This window comes from Notolabrus celidotus, chromosome 8 (assembly GCF_009762535.1).
Source record: "Notolabrus celidotus isolate fNotCel1 chromosome 8, fNotCel1.pri, whole genome shotgun sequence".
Classification (NCBI taxonomy): domain Eukaryota; kingdom Metazoa; phylum Chordata; class Actinopteri; order Labriformes; family Labridae; genus Notolabrus; species Notolabrus celidotus.
Genome location: NC_048279.1, coordinates 26,585,332 through 26,598,517, shown reverse-complemented (window position 1 = coordinate 26,598,517; position 13,186 = coordinate 26,585,332). Strand labels below are relative to the sequence as shown.

Here is a 13,186-nt window from a genome sequence, read left to right as displayed (position 1 = left end):
GGTGGGTTCAAACCTGAGAATACACATTGACCCTGTAGACCAGGTCCAGGTGGTTCCTTTCTCTTTCCTCTGCGGGTGTCAGTAACCAACATGTGTTCCTTTCCCCTTCAGGACACAGTAATCTATGACCGCCTGGCAGACAGCTCGAGGTACAAAGAGATTACACTGAAGCACCTGGAACAGTTTGCAACCGAGGGTGAGTGGTCAAACATCGCCCCCTGTCTGTTAAAAGTAAAAACATCTTTAAGGATGCTTCACATTTGTGTGCCTCCTGGTTTCTATGTCAAGATGATCACTGCTTCAGCTGCAGCAGCATAAGAAGCCTACCTTTCCTTCAGACTTCACATTATTTGACAAACAGTAAACCCCAGTATGTGTGTGTTAAAGCAGTGTTAATGTAAGGCAATGTGGAGCAGAAGGGAACTGCATCGCACTCTCTCTTTTGTTCTGTATTCATACTGCCCCCTTGTGAGACAGCAGCAGAATGATGTCATTGGGAATATTGGATGTGGGCTAAAAATAGAATTCAGGACAGATTGTAAAGATCTTAAGTCTCTGCAACTAAAAGAGGCCTGATTAAAATACACGTTCCCTTCTGTCAAGAATTAACTTCTGATATGTACATATTTCATCTGTCTTTTGTGTGACTTCACTGAACAGAGAATCTAAAGCCTGGTTTAACTGATACAGTGCATGGGCATCATTTGCATACTATTTAAACCTGGGCTTATCAGTCAAGAATTCTTATTCCATCTGCTTGGAATTGAAGACATCTATATGGAAGCATATATGTAACAAAACTTAAATGAAAAAGCAAAATTGAAAATTAGATTGCATTAACAGAAATGCTTCTTAATTTTCTAAATATGTGCACATTATTTGACTCATAAATAGAATTAACATTCAATCATCATATTAGCATTTTAATTTTCATCTTCAACAATGCTAATTATGTTACACAATTACAATGAAAAAGAAAATTACATTTGCTTTTTAATTAAAAAAAATGCCCCTCCTAAATTAGCATCTTAATTCAAATTTAAAAAGAAAATTCGAAAATTTAAATGCATTCACAGAAATGTTTTTTAATTTTCAGACTGAATATGAATGTATTACTCAAAAATAAAATGAAAAAGCAACACTGTTAATGCGATTTAATTTTCAAATTTGCTTTTTCATTTTAATTTTGTTACATATATGCTTCCATACATCTAAAGCAGAGTGCCTTGCTGCTTTTTTCTCTTAACTTCATGCAAAGAAGTTTATCTGACAGGGAGAAGGACAATCAATTAGAAAAAAATAAAAAAATAAATAAATTTCAGAGAAAGGGTTTACATCATGTGGCATGGCATCAAGGTCCAGATTTGAATAAGGTATCCTTAAAATAACTTAAAATGCCATATCTATTGAAATCATCACTTAAAACATCCAATATATTCACTCTTTGGAATAGTAAACAACTTCAAGCAAATCCTACCAGAGCAGAGCACATACTAGTTTATTATCTTTCTTCTTCTCTTGTGTTTTTTAAGGTAGGATGTATACTTTATAAGAAATATTAAAAAACATTTAAATGATTTGAGTCCTCATTTCTCATGTTGCAGATTTGATTCAACTGCACATTAAAGTGATCCTCTGCAGTATCCCACAGTAACACTTAATGACAGTCCTACCTTCCGCAGGAGAACCCTATCTTTATCCTAATTAAGGTTTTGAAATAGAAAGAATTATAATTGCAGACCCAGGTGATGTAATGCTTTTTGTTGTCTTCCAGGACTACGTACGCTGTGCTTCGCAGTGGCAGATGTCAGTGAGTCATCCTATCAGCAGTGGCTGGAGATCCACCACAGAGCCTCCACCTCCCTGCAGAACAGAGCCCTGAAACTGGAGGAGAGCTACGAGCTGATAGAGAAGGTTTGTGAAGAGAAGAAAGACATGTGTTAGGTGGTGGCAGTCTCTTATGCCAGAAGGACAAAGTTTTATTAACTGTGTCTGATAGTCCTGCCTTCAGACATTTTATTATACCTTAAGGGAAATAACATTTTATTAAAGTGGGTTCCATATTTTAATATGTCGATGCTTGTTCAGTAGATCGCCTTAGTCAGCAAAAAATACCCTCCTCTCTTCAACAACTGTAACCCCACCGTCATCTTGCTCTAATGCAAGATTTCAAAGATCTTCCCTTTCCAGGTAAACAAAAGGATCTTTCTCTTTTAAAAGTCATCCATTCTTTAGGGGCTTCTGTGGCTCAGTGGGTAGAATCGGTTGTCTATCAATCGTATGGTTGGCGGTTCGATCCCAGTTCCGGCAGTCACATGCTGAAGTGTCCTTGAGCAAGACACTGAACCCCAAATGTTTCCCTCTGTTGTTCAGAGGTGTGTGAATGTGAACGAATGAGATTATCTAACACTCATGGTCCCTTATTGTAGCAGCCTCTACCATCAGTGAGTGAATGGGTATGAATGGGTGAATGTGACGAGAAGTGTAAAAGCGCTTTGAGTGATCAGAAAGACTAGAAGAGTGAGTCCATTTACCATTTACCATTTTAGGATCCTAATGTTAAACACCTGAGTTTGTAAGCCTGTCAGAAAACAAGCGCTTCACATACAACTGTGCAGTTGTTCACACATAACACATTGCTGCCAATGCAGCCTATAGGAGCAGTTCCAACGAGTGTCTTACCCACCAGCCTTTAAAACCTCTACATGTGTGAAAAATTAGCTCAGGTATTAGAATAGCAGAACTACTTGGTACACAAAGTTTTATACAAAGAATTTTAATAGGCTTCTTTGTAGAAAAATGGGCACAAATTCAAGTCTTCCTATATTACTAATGTGTAAAAGTGCAATCACACCTGGAAATGTGAAAAAGCTCCAAATGGTATGTTTATGCAAGAGAGAGAGATTCAAGGTTTCAGCAGCAGGTAGAATTGGTTTCCTGTGAGGTGGGTCTATGTGGAAGCACTCATCAAACACAGGAAGCCACAGTCGTAAATCAACCACTTGGCATGCTCTTCACGGCTGCTGGTGGCTGCCCAAAACAAATGGACGCAATCAATCATGAAATAAACATAAAAGCTGTCAGAGAGGAAAATGTAATGTGCTCTGCTTAATGGGCAGAGAGGGGCACTGATGCTGCCAGGGCCTGGGGTTCATTGCTCCTTGGGGCCACCCGTGCTTGGAAATGCACACAAAAATGCCACATGGGGGCACAATGGAGTTGCAGTGAAATTTAAAAGAACAAGGCAGACCACCGCTATGTGGATTCAGTCATCTGAGGATTACTTGTTGTGTGGGATAATGTAAAGTTGGAAAAGTCCAAATTTGAGGTACAAACAGGTACAAACAAGATTCAAAGGTACTGTCTTTGTGCCTGTACGTAGATCAGCTTCCATTTCCACACACAAATGAACAAAGAAACAGTGCAAGACATGATAAACAAAGAGACAACAGTGATGAGTACAAAAAGGGTTAAACAAGCTAAATAAGATGAAATAAGCCATTAAGGTAAAATAAAAACAAGATGAAAGTAAAATACTCATCAATTAATAAAAAACATGGTGAATGAAACCAAAGTCAAACTTGCCATACGTGAAAACAAGATAAAGGAAAAGAAGTTATGAAGATCCATAAACAGTCCATAAATAATACAGAATAGGTATTTATTGTTCTTCTACAGCCTTTCCTCCAGTTGATTACATTCCCAACACATTGAATGATCTCCCTCCTAAAGGCACAGCTGTGTCTCAGTGCTAAATTTGGTCATCTGCCAGTAAGGTTGGTGATTTGATCCCTAGCCTCAACAGTCCACATGTCAAACTGTCCTTGGGCAAGACACTGAACCCTATATTGCCCCTGGTGGCACAGCCAGCTGTGTGTGAATGAGATTAGTGACTGGCACTTTGTATCGCTGCCTCGGGGATAAGTGTTTGAATGTGTGAGTGGAGGGGTGAATGTGTCACTAAGTGTAAAGGGCTTTGAATGGTGTAGGGACTACAAAAGTACTGTAAAGGAACAGTCTGTCATTTTAATAGGACAAGTCAAACACCATTATACCGTATAGATGCTACTGATATCATATCATATCAGAATATCACACTCACACCGTTGATTTTGAGCTTTCAGTAATCAGGTGTCTTCAACCAATTTACTACAAATTCCTAATGCTTCACATATCTGGCAACACATTTTCAGAACCCTCACTTTTAAGTATGTAATTGTGACTTTCTAATTAAGCTAAAACTACTTTTTGTTGATTCACTCATGTGTTGTAAACAAATATATTTACAATTACAATTTCAAGAGTTCATCAAACTGTAAAGCAGCTCAAATGTATAATTAAGAAGCTGGTAGCAGCCCCCTTTTAAGGTTATAGCTTGAAAAAGTATTAAAATGCTAAATTTATCATCAAAATAGCTGGTTGTTTAATATGTTACTCACATAACTTCTCAAATAATAACTTCAGGGTTTGGATATCTCAAAGTTCAAGCACAGTAAGACCTTTTTGGACGTGTAAATATAAATTACACTGCAATTTGAAGGAAACTTTGCTCATCAAACTAACTTTTTGATTTAGGCTTGGTTTTTTGGTCTATGGAGACCTTTGAGGGTTACAACAAATAAAAAGCACTGGTCTGTAGCCGCCTACACAAGAACCTCAGTTTGCCTTTTGTTTGAACTCTCACATTAGGAACAGATTACGGAAAAAGAACAGACTCTGCTCTGTGATTAGTTAATTCAGAGATATGGCAGCCTCCCTCTCACACAGCAGATACAACATGAACAAAGACTTGCAAATACCATCCTTTGAATTTTGGTAAAAGCAATAACATAAGGCAGAGGCTCCCAGAATGTGTCTAGAGGCTGGTTTCCAGAACCCTCCCTTGCTTAGGGGATGAAACCCTGATCTGAGTGGTTCCTGCTTCATAATCCACAAAGAGTTCCTTAAACAACCTCCATAGCAACAATGGAACAATTCACATCAAACAGGTGAATGAGGATTCATCAGATATAGTAGTCATGTTCGTCCCCGGGCAGAGCTTCTCTCTGCTTTGTGGTTCCAGCTGATTAGAGGACAGAGCTACAGATGTTCCAGCAGCAGGGTCACGGCTTCAAGAGCTTCCCCTGCTTTCCCTCTGCTGCTGGCTCCTGTCTCCCCTCTGCCCCTGGGTCTCGTCAAATCTGTGGACCAGTTATGGCCCCATATGAGCCCACAACCAACCAGCCAAGGAACCACCAAGCTTCCTGGGAAAACACACACACAGACATAGAGTTTTGTGGGTGTGTGTGTGGGAGAGGTCGTGTCTGCAAACCCACACATACATACGGACATGTTCACATACATATGGGACAGAGTAACATACCCAAAACCCCCTAACCCTGTGGTGGTTTTTCTTGGTGATAAACAATAGCAGCTGATGAGGGTAAAAACACGACTGAGTGAGTGACACAATCCCGGCGCACATGTTTCTCTGACACATGAGGTTTTAAAGGCTTCCTCTGTTGTGATCGCAGTCACAGACTCTTTTTTTATAGACCTCTTTTTTTTCTCATTTTGTACATAGAACCTGCAGCTGCTGGGAGCCACAGCCATCGAGGACAAGCTCCAGGACAAGGTGCCCGAGACCATTGAGACTCTGATGAAGGCTGACATCAAGATCTGGATCCTGACAGGCGACAAACAAGAAACAGCTATTAATATTGGTAAGACTCAGGGATCAAAGTCATGCTTTAGATGGATGTAGCTCTATTCTTCAAATGTTGTGGTGCAACAAGTGGATCAAAATCAAACTTTTAATCCTCCTGGATGCGGAGTGTGTTTCTGATCTGAATGATTCAATCTTAATTCTCTGCTGTAACTCTGTGCTTCACACACTTGCCCCTACATTTGGAAGAAAATGCTCTGAGCGAGGAAGCCTGATAGAATCTAAGAGCAGGGAACAGTAGTCACATAACAGACTGGTGCTAATGATGCAGCTGGACTCTGAGGACTAACAGATGGACCTCCATCAGATCATGCAGTGGATTTGAATAGAAATATCTTCAGGATTTAAAGGCACTATGAGGAGTTTTCCACCAGCTGAGAAACAGACTGAAACCAACACTGATGCCTCTTTATGACCTTCAAAAGCAAACAAAACCATAAACAACAACACTGATACCTTCTCTGTTGTCATTTTTAATGCCTTAAACCACTCAGGGGGGGTAGGTGTCAGACCACATGATTGACATTTGGCTGTAGAAACACCCTTTTTCGGCTGTTTTCATGGCAAATAATCACATTGAGTGATAAATCTGGCTGCTTTAAGACAGCAGGGTGAGGTTTTTGTTGAAAACACTACTTTTGCATGTACAGAATAAGAAATAAGAGGTATCACTTTGTCCACAATGGGGCGCCTAAATTGATATAAATCAAAAGTTCCTCACAGCAGCTTTAAAGGGTAATCCTGCTATTAAGGTCTTTACTTCTATAATTTCAGAGTTTGAGCCAAAAAGGCCAAATTATCCTGAATATATCTTGTGTTGGTCATACTCCTAAAACAGTGGATCCTACAGTTCTCACAATACAAGTCAGTTGCATCATCATTAGCCCCATAGTGCCCCCTGAATGCCCACTTCTCCCTAAACCCAGCAGCTGTTATGAAGCCTTTCTATTGGCAAATGTCAAAGCTAAATCAGCAGTCCTTTTCTCATGCCATGTGAAATGTCTTCCCCTGCCATGATGGGAAATTCCCAGACTGAGTAGTTCTCCCCTAGACCACTAAACTGAACCTCATGAAACAAAATGCACACCCACATTCCCCCATTAACATTTGTGCATCATGACACAGCTCTGTTTGTGCACTCAGCCCTTAACCAAACAGAAAACCTCCTGAGAACCTGATCCGTGTTGTGATAAATAGCACCTCAGCTTCTAAAAGGTACTCCAGTCAGTCCTGTGCTCATTCTTCACCCAGCAAGATAAACTACTGACAGGCTGAATGCTTTCCTGTCACACATTTCTAGCAAAAGCATCTGTCGCAGAATGCTGGATGATGTATGAGTATCCTGCTCTGACATGAAATAAATAACATGCATATGTACACAAGGAAGCAGCCCTCACATATCTGACTGCCCTGGAGGTTGCAGCCTTGCAGATGTTATCAGAAAAGTGTCTTAACTCTGTTTGGACCAACACATCAGTTTTTTTAATTGTTCCTGTTGTTACAGCTTTCATATGCACAGTATATTAATCATCTTTGAACACAGCCAGCTTTTTAGAGTCCAGAAAAATAGATATGAAAAGTACCTCCGTTCTACCTACCACTGCAGCCTGACTGAATCAGCTCTTTGTGCCCGCTGTGCCCAGATGTGAGAGAGCCGTGCAGAAACACAAGCTCACTGAAAGTATTTCTTACATGTCTGCCTTTTGACGAAGTCGCTCTGCATAATCTCCGCTCAGTGTTGACTTTGTTTTTTTTTTTACTATTTTCCTCACTGAAAGATGATCCCCATGGCCAGAGTAAATGGTGCACCATGTTGCTACATAGGACTGATGAAGTTAGCCCGTCACATTTAGATGATTCTATGTTTCTCGGTGGCCTGAACCACCCATATCGCACTCTTGGCACAGAGCGTTAGGCCTGGATGCAGCTGAGCCTACTTCAGATGAAGGCAAGTGAAACTGTAAAGTCTGTCATTTTTTTTTGAGGTTGCCTGTAAACCTCATGACATAATGTACAGTAAGCAGTCTGACACCATGTGTCTGGCCGTCTGAGGAAACAGCAATGTTTGCTCTGGGACACGCTCCCAGTGCTGTGAGCTGTTTGTTGAAGGGAGTTAAAGGTATGTAATGCCATAATCTGAGCCAGGATTCAATGAAAGGAAAGTGGCTGCTCTTCGGCTTGTTGGGAAAAACACCACTGATGTTATTAAAGGTTTTCAGAGGTGAGAAGCTCTTAAAAAAATGCCAAAGTGTCATGAAAGGCCATGCGACCTTCCTTTGCACTCCTCCAGTTTTTATTTGAGGTCCCAGTTCTTTGTACCTCCCAGTGTGTGGTATCCTATCTTCCTGCCCTCTATAGTGAAGCATATCTTTACCATAATTGCTGCTCCCAGTGCAATATTTGAGATCGCTGTGACTTGAGTGTCCCTGTTACACATTCCTGAAGTCCTGTGGGAGCAGTGTTTAGTTCCGCCTGAGATGGAGAAAGGCCATGAATTCAACTTTCTCTGGTGAAATAAAAAAGGGCAGTTAGGCCGCAGTCAAATGAGCTTAAGGTAAACACATTAAGCGGAAGGGCTGTGGCAGGAATCGACGCGGGGGGAAGGGAGCAGAGACGTTGTGTTGAGCGAGGGGAGCCGTTTTCTTCACATTGGCAAATTTTTGGACGTTTGCACCTTTGCACTTAAGAAAACAATCTGGCAGACCCAGACCTCGACCCTGTTTAGTTTTGACTCTTTCATTTCCTCATGCATGCCCCCCTCTGTGTGTGTCCTGTGTGTGCACCATTGTGTCTGACAGTCACCGCGCGATCGTGTGTGTTTTGTGCATATTCTTATCTCAGTTTCACTCACAGAAAATGCCACCCATGAATTCATAAAACACGGGCTTTGTGGTAACCCCCTTAAAGAAACTAAAATGTCTTTCCAGACAGAAGCAAAGTGTTGAAGCCCACAAATATTCATGTGGTTATGCCACAGATGGCATGCAGCCTTTTCATACAGCCAGGCTTTTCAAAGTGACGGCTTCAGTCTGCGAAACATTTCTCTTTTCCCCAACGGGAGGCTCCCTCCACCACCTCGCTGGTGACCCTGAGCATCTGTCCCAGCCAAGAGCTGAAGGGAGCGCTCCCCAGAGGGCCATGTTGGGTAACTCAGAGTTGTAACTGCCTATTAAAACAGGAAACTGACAAACCCTTGTAAACCAAACTCATTAGTCAAGTCCTGAGACACTGGCTCTGAGCTGTAACACTTTAATTGGTGTCCCCTCGAATCTTGTGTTGCTTACTGTAGTGTCTCGTATTTGTTTGATATTATTTTCCACATACTTTCATCCTTTTTTGCTTATTGAATCAGTGTGTGTTTGAGTCTGTGTGCACCATGTTCTGTCCCAGGTGCAGATAAGTTGTTAAATTAAATGTAATTATTCAAACTAAAGTAAACTACACTTTGTAGTTTGTAGAACACATTTTTGCACACTCCTATGTTTACCTTTCAAGCCAGACACATTTGCTCTTGAGGAGACGTTGTTTCATCTCCTGTTTTTCTTTTTCACTTCAGGACATTCCTGCAAACTGCTGACCAAGAACATGGGCATGCTCGTGATCAATGAAGACACTCTGGATGTGAGTATTCAACCTTTTTGCTTTCCTCAACATCATCAGAATTCTTTGCGCAGACAGAACCTAAAGCCAACTATTGTCCCAGGGTAAAACCTTCAATGCAGTCCTTGTGTAATTTCTCCTTCAGCATAAAAACAAAGTAAATGCTTAACTGCCTTGTGCAAGTCTCTGTATTCTTAAACAATACAAGGTCATGATCCACTTATAACTAACAAAGTTTACTCTACATGATCAGATATGATGAAGAAATGTCATCGCTTTATAACCTCTCTGCAACTCATATACATACGTATATATAAGACTATGAAAATTCCACAGTACGCATTTCAGTTTTTTAACCCACATGAAAATGACATACAGTGATTATTTACACTGAATCAAGGTTATTTGTTGGTCAGACTTCAACACAGAGATGAACACTGATGTGTAAGTTGTGAACACTTCATTCTAAACACACAGACCAAGTTTAAGAGACAAAAATCTGAGAGCATTTCCACATGTGTGTTACAGATCTTTAGGGTAAATAAAGTATTACATCATGAGGACATCCTGAAATATAATAATCCCCTGATCTCATCACCCAATCCACGACCAAGACAAAAAAAAACATCCCAAGACTCGAAAAGTGATAAAGCCACAGGAAGCCTTCCACAAGCCCCCACCAGAAACCCCAAACCTGCTTCTGACATCTTTAAGACACCCAGCAGAGAGGTCTGCTGACCCCCGGCAGGAGACTCTTGTCTGTTGTTTCTGAGATTGAAAAGGGCAAGTCCCTGCATTTCCAGCAAGAGCAGAAGGAGCCACAGATGGAGGAGAATTTCAACTAGGGTTTAGTTTGTCGTGAAAGACGTACGGGAGGCATGTTGAGAAGGAGTGGTGGAAGGAGTGGAAAGCAGCGTGGGGGTGTTTGAGGGTGATGACGGACGGCCTTCACTCTGTCAGCCGGTCGTTAGGCGTGATAAATGGAGCTGAGGTGGAGATTTTGGGTCGGTGCATTCGAAAGGCGAAGCGGCCGGCGCTTTGAAATGTCAACTCTGATTCTCCTGTGGTTGAGCAGATGCTTACATAAGGCAGTTTGTTAAAACGCAAACCTCTCCACCAAGACTGAGGAGGCACAGTGAACAGAAGACCCGGCAGCCGGTCGGGTAATTCTTCGAGCTCTTGTGCTCCAAAAGAGAGTAATTGGAGCATGTCCTCCCTTGTAGCTTTGTTTCAAAATTGCTATCAAAGAGACGACAAAGTGTTGAACATCCTGTGCACTGAATCTTACTTGAACTATAAACTCCCAAAGCAGGGATTGGTCTCAAAGGTAGGATTAGGTCAAGCTAGGAAAGCTCTGTCTTCCAGTCAGGAGAGCTAGCAGCACCTTGTGAGCATTAGTCATATCAATCTTTGTAAAGCACAACCACTGTTTTCTTATTTTGGTGGTAATAAAGCAGATTGACAATCGATGAAATTCATTCTTTGACAATATAGATATCAATCGTGGTGTGAACATTGCAGTTTAGCTTCCAGAGAGAGTAGAAAAGTAAGCCTCCAAACCATCAACATAAAGTGGAAGGTTTCATGTCTAAGACAGACGATGACATTGCATCCATACAAATGTCCAGATTCCACATCATGACTGTCACATCCTGTTCCCTGTATCACTCAAGGGCTATATCAACAATGGAGCCCAGTCTTTATGGGAAGCTCTTGTGGGTTTCTGAATGGATGCTGCATACCCATTCCAAAACCAAACACTAGCTAGTCACATACGCTAAACTGGTCATTATAGCCATAACAAAGAGGCTTTAGGAGGAGACATGTAGCATTAGCGCTTGAATTCCTCAGTGGAAATTAGGGGGGAAATGACCGTCCTACTTGAGGAAATGGTAAACTTCTCTTATCGCACCGTGTGATGAATAGAGCGGGCCTCGAACGGAGTGAATTCTTTCCCATGCATTTAGTGTACCATCTCATACAAAGCCAGTATGTGCACACATGCACTTACACTGAGATGTCATCCAGAATTCTTCTGTTAGTTGAGACGTAGAGGCTTTCATTTAGGCTCCCTGGTTACATATAGATATCACAGCCTTTCCCAGCGCTGACTTTTAATAACACACACTTACTGCACACATTCTGTATATCCACACATATACACCAGCCTGTCTAAATGCTCACCATCTCATGCTGTTTTACAGACCCCATCAGGGATGGTTAAGTCCTCACAGCTGCTTTCTGCTTGTATCCTCTTGCTGGGTTTCTCTCTTCTGTTAATCCATCATCTCTTTCTCGGCATGTCTCTCACTCTCCTCCCTCGCTTTGTGAAACGTAAAGCCCCTTTCCCCAAATATTTCCTTTAAGCTGGAGTTTCAGAGTTTTGTTATGCCAAGCGGACATTGCTGGGTCCCCTTGGTACAATCTGCCTGCGCTGACATATCTGACCTCCACACTGGGCCTGGGCCTTCAGCCCTTCTTTCCCTCCCTCCCTCCCTCACTGCCGCTAATGGCCACCATTCCTAATGATTACAGCTGTTTGAGCATCTGCTTGGCACATTAGGTTTGATAAATCGCTCTGCATCATCGCTTTGTACCTGTCCATTTAAGCGTGTCTTTTGCACATGTACACCTTTTAAGATCATGTTTTCCCCTAAGAAGTGCTTCTATGATACTTTTTTATTTCTCAAACCTTTTCTGTCATTAATAAAAAATACACACAGTATATTTACCTGTCCCTCAGCAAATAGCACAGGTGCAAATGTTTTTTTATTTCCTAATAGCTTCACCATCTGTAAGGAAGATGACTGAATGATGAATACAAAAAATGATCTCACCACTCCATCCATGCAGTCCACATGTCCATATATCACGACAGTAAATCCTCTTGTCAGTGTCATATTTATAGTTATTCATCATCACTCGTCAACGTAACTGTATATACTGTACAAGCGCACACAATCCATTCTCAGAGCTTGTCTATGTTATCATCTCATGGCAGAATTCTGAGCATAATAAGCAGGGGAACTATAATAAATATCCAAAGTATTAAGAGCAGCTGTTCGTCTGAAGTACGGGATCTGTTAGAAGTGTGGACAGAAGTGTGTCATCTTGTATGTGATTGTAGAGACTGTGGAGGTATTCAGAGACTAGAACCTCTGAGTATATTTTAACCAACATTTTTTGATGTAGCATTTTTGCAGTAGAAGAAGATGCCTCGAGGTTAGAAAGTGTAAATGTTGCCATCTGTGGCAGAGAGCAAAGAACCAGAAAAGTAGCACTTGCAGTTGTTCCCTCAATCAACCGCTGCAATGTTACGAGTGAAGTACAGGCTCAGTTTCCATAAGCAAAAAGGATTCTCTTGTCAAGAAAAAAAGAGGGGAAAAAAGGAATAAAACTATGATAATTTTGTGTTCTTGAATCTTCAACTTATGCCCATTAAATTTAAGAAATCCAAAAACATCTAAACATTTTCATCCTTATAATCATTTTCAGTGGATTACATCATCCAGGCAGTATCAATAACATAATCTAATAACAGTACACATCCCATCAAGAAGTTACAACGCCATAAACTTGAACTTCCACTGATTGAATTAACACCAATGTCATGTTTTCCATCCCACAGAGAACAAGAGAAACACTCAGCCACCACTGTGGACTGCTGGGAGATGCCCTCTACAAGGAGAACGACTTTGCTCTCATTATTGATGGAAAGACTCTCAAATACGCCCTCACGTTCGGAGTGCGACAGTACTTCCTGGACCTGGCTCTGTCCTGTAAAGCTGTCATATGCTGCAGGTGAGATTTATTGCAGAAACAATACTATAAACCAGACACAATAAATTACACTCACCAGAATGGGAGGATGAAGAAAAGGTC

The 13,186-nt window shown here is 41.3% G+C and overlaps 1 protein-coding gene across 4 annotated transcripts in view; it reads left to right on the top strand.

Annotated features, from left to right (window-relative positions):
• The window catches only part of atp8a1 (ATPase phospholipid transporting 8A1), a 130,285-nt gene that overhangs the window by 75,692 nt on the left and 41,407 nt on the right, over positions 1-13,186 (top strand). For all 4 annotated transcript variants that reach the window (XM_034689800.1, XM_034689798.1, XM_034689799.1 and 1 more), the window contains 5 exons: positions 112-196; positions 1,775-1,914; positions 5,564-5,702; positions 9,261-9,325; positions 12,933-13,105. In XM_034689800.1, the coding sequence (XP_034545691.1) occupies positions 112-196; positions 1,775-1,914; positions 5,564-5,702; positions 9,261-9,325; positions 12,933-13,105 (602 nt within the window). The remainder of the gene's footprint in view (positions 1-111; positions 197-1,774; positions 1,915-5,563; positions 5,703-9,260; positions 9,326-12,932; positions 13,106-13,186) is intronic.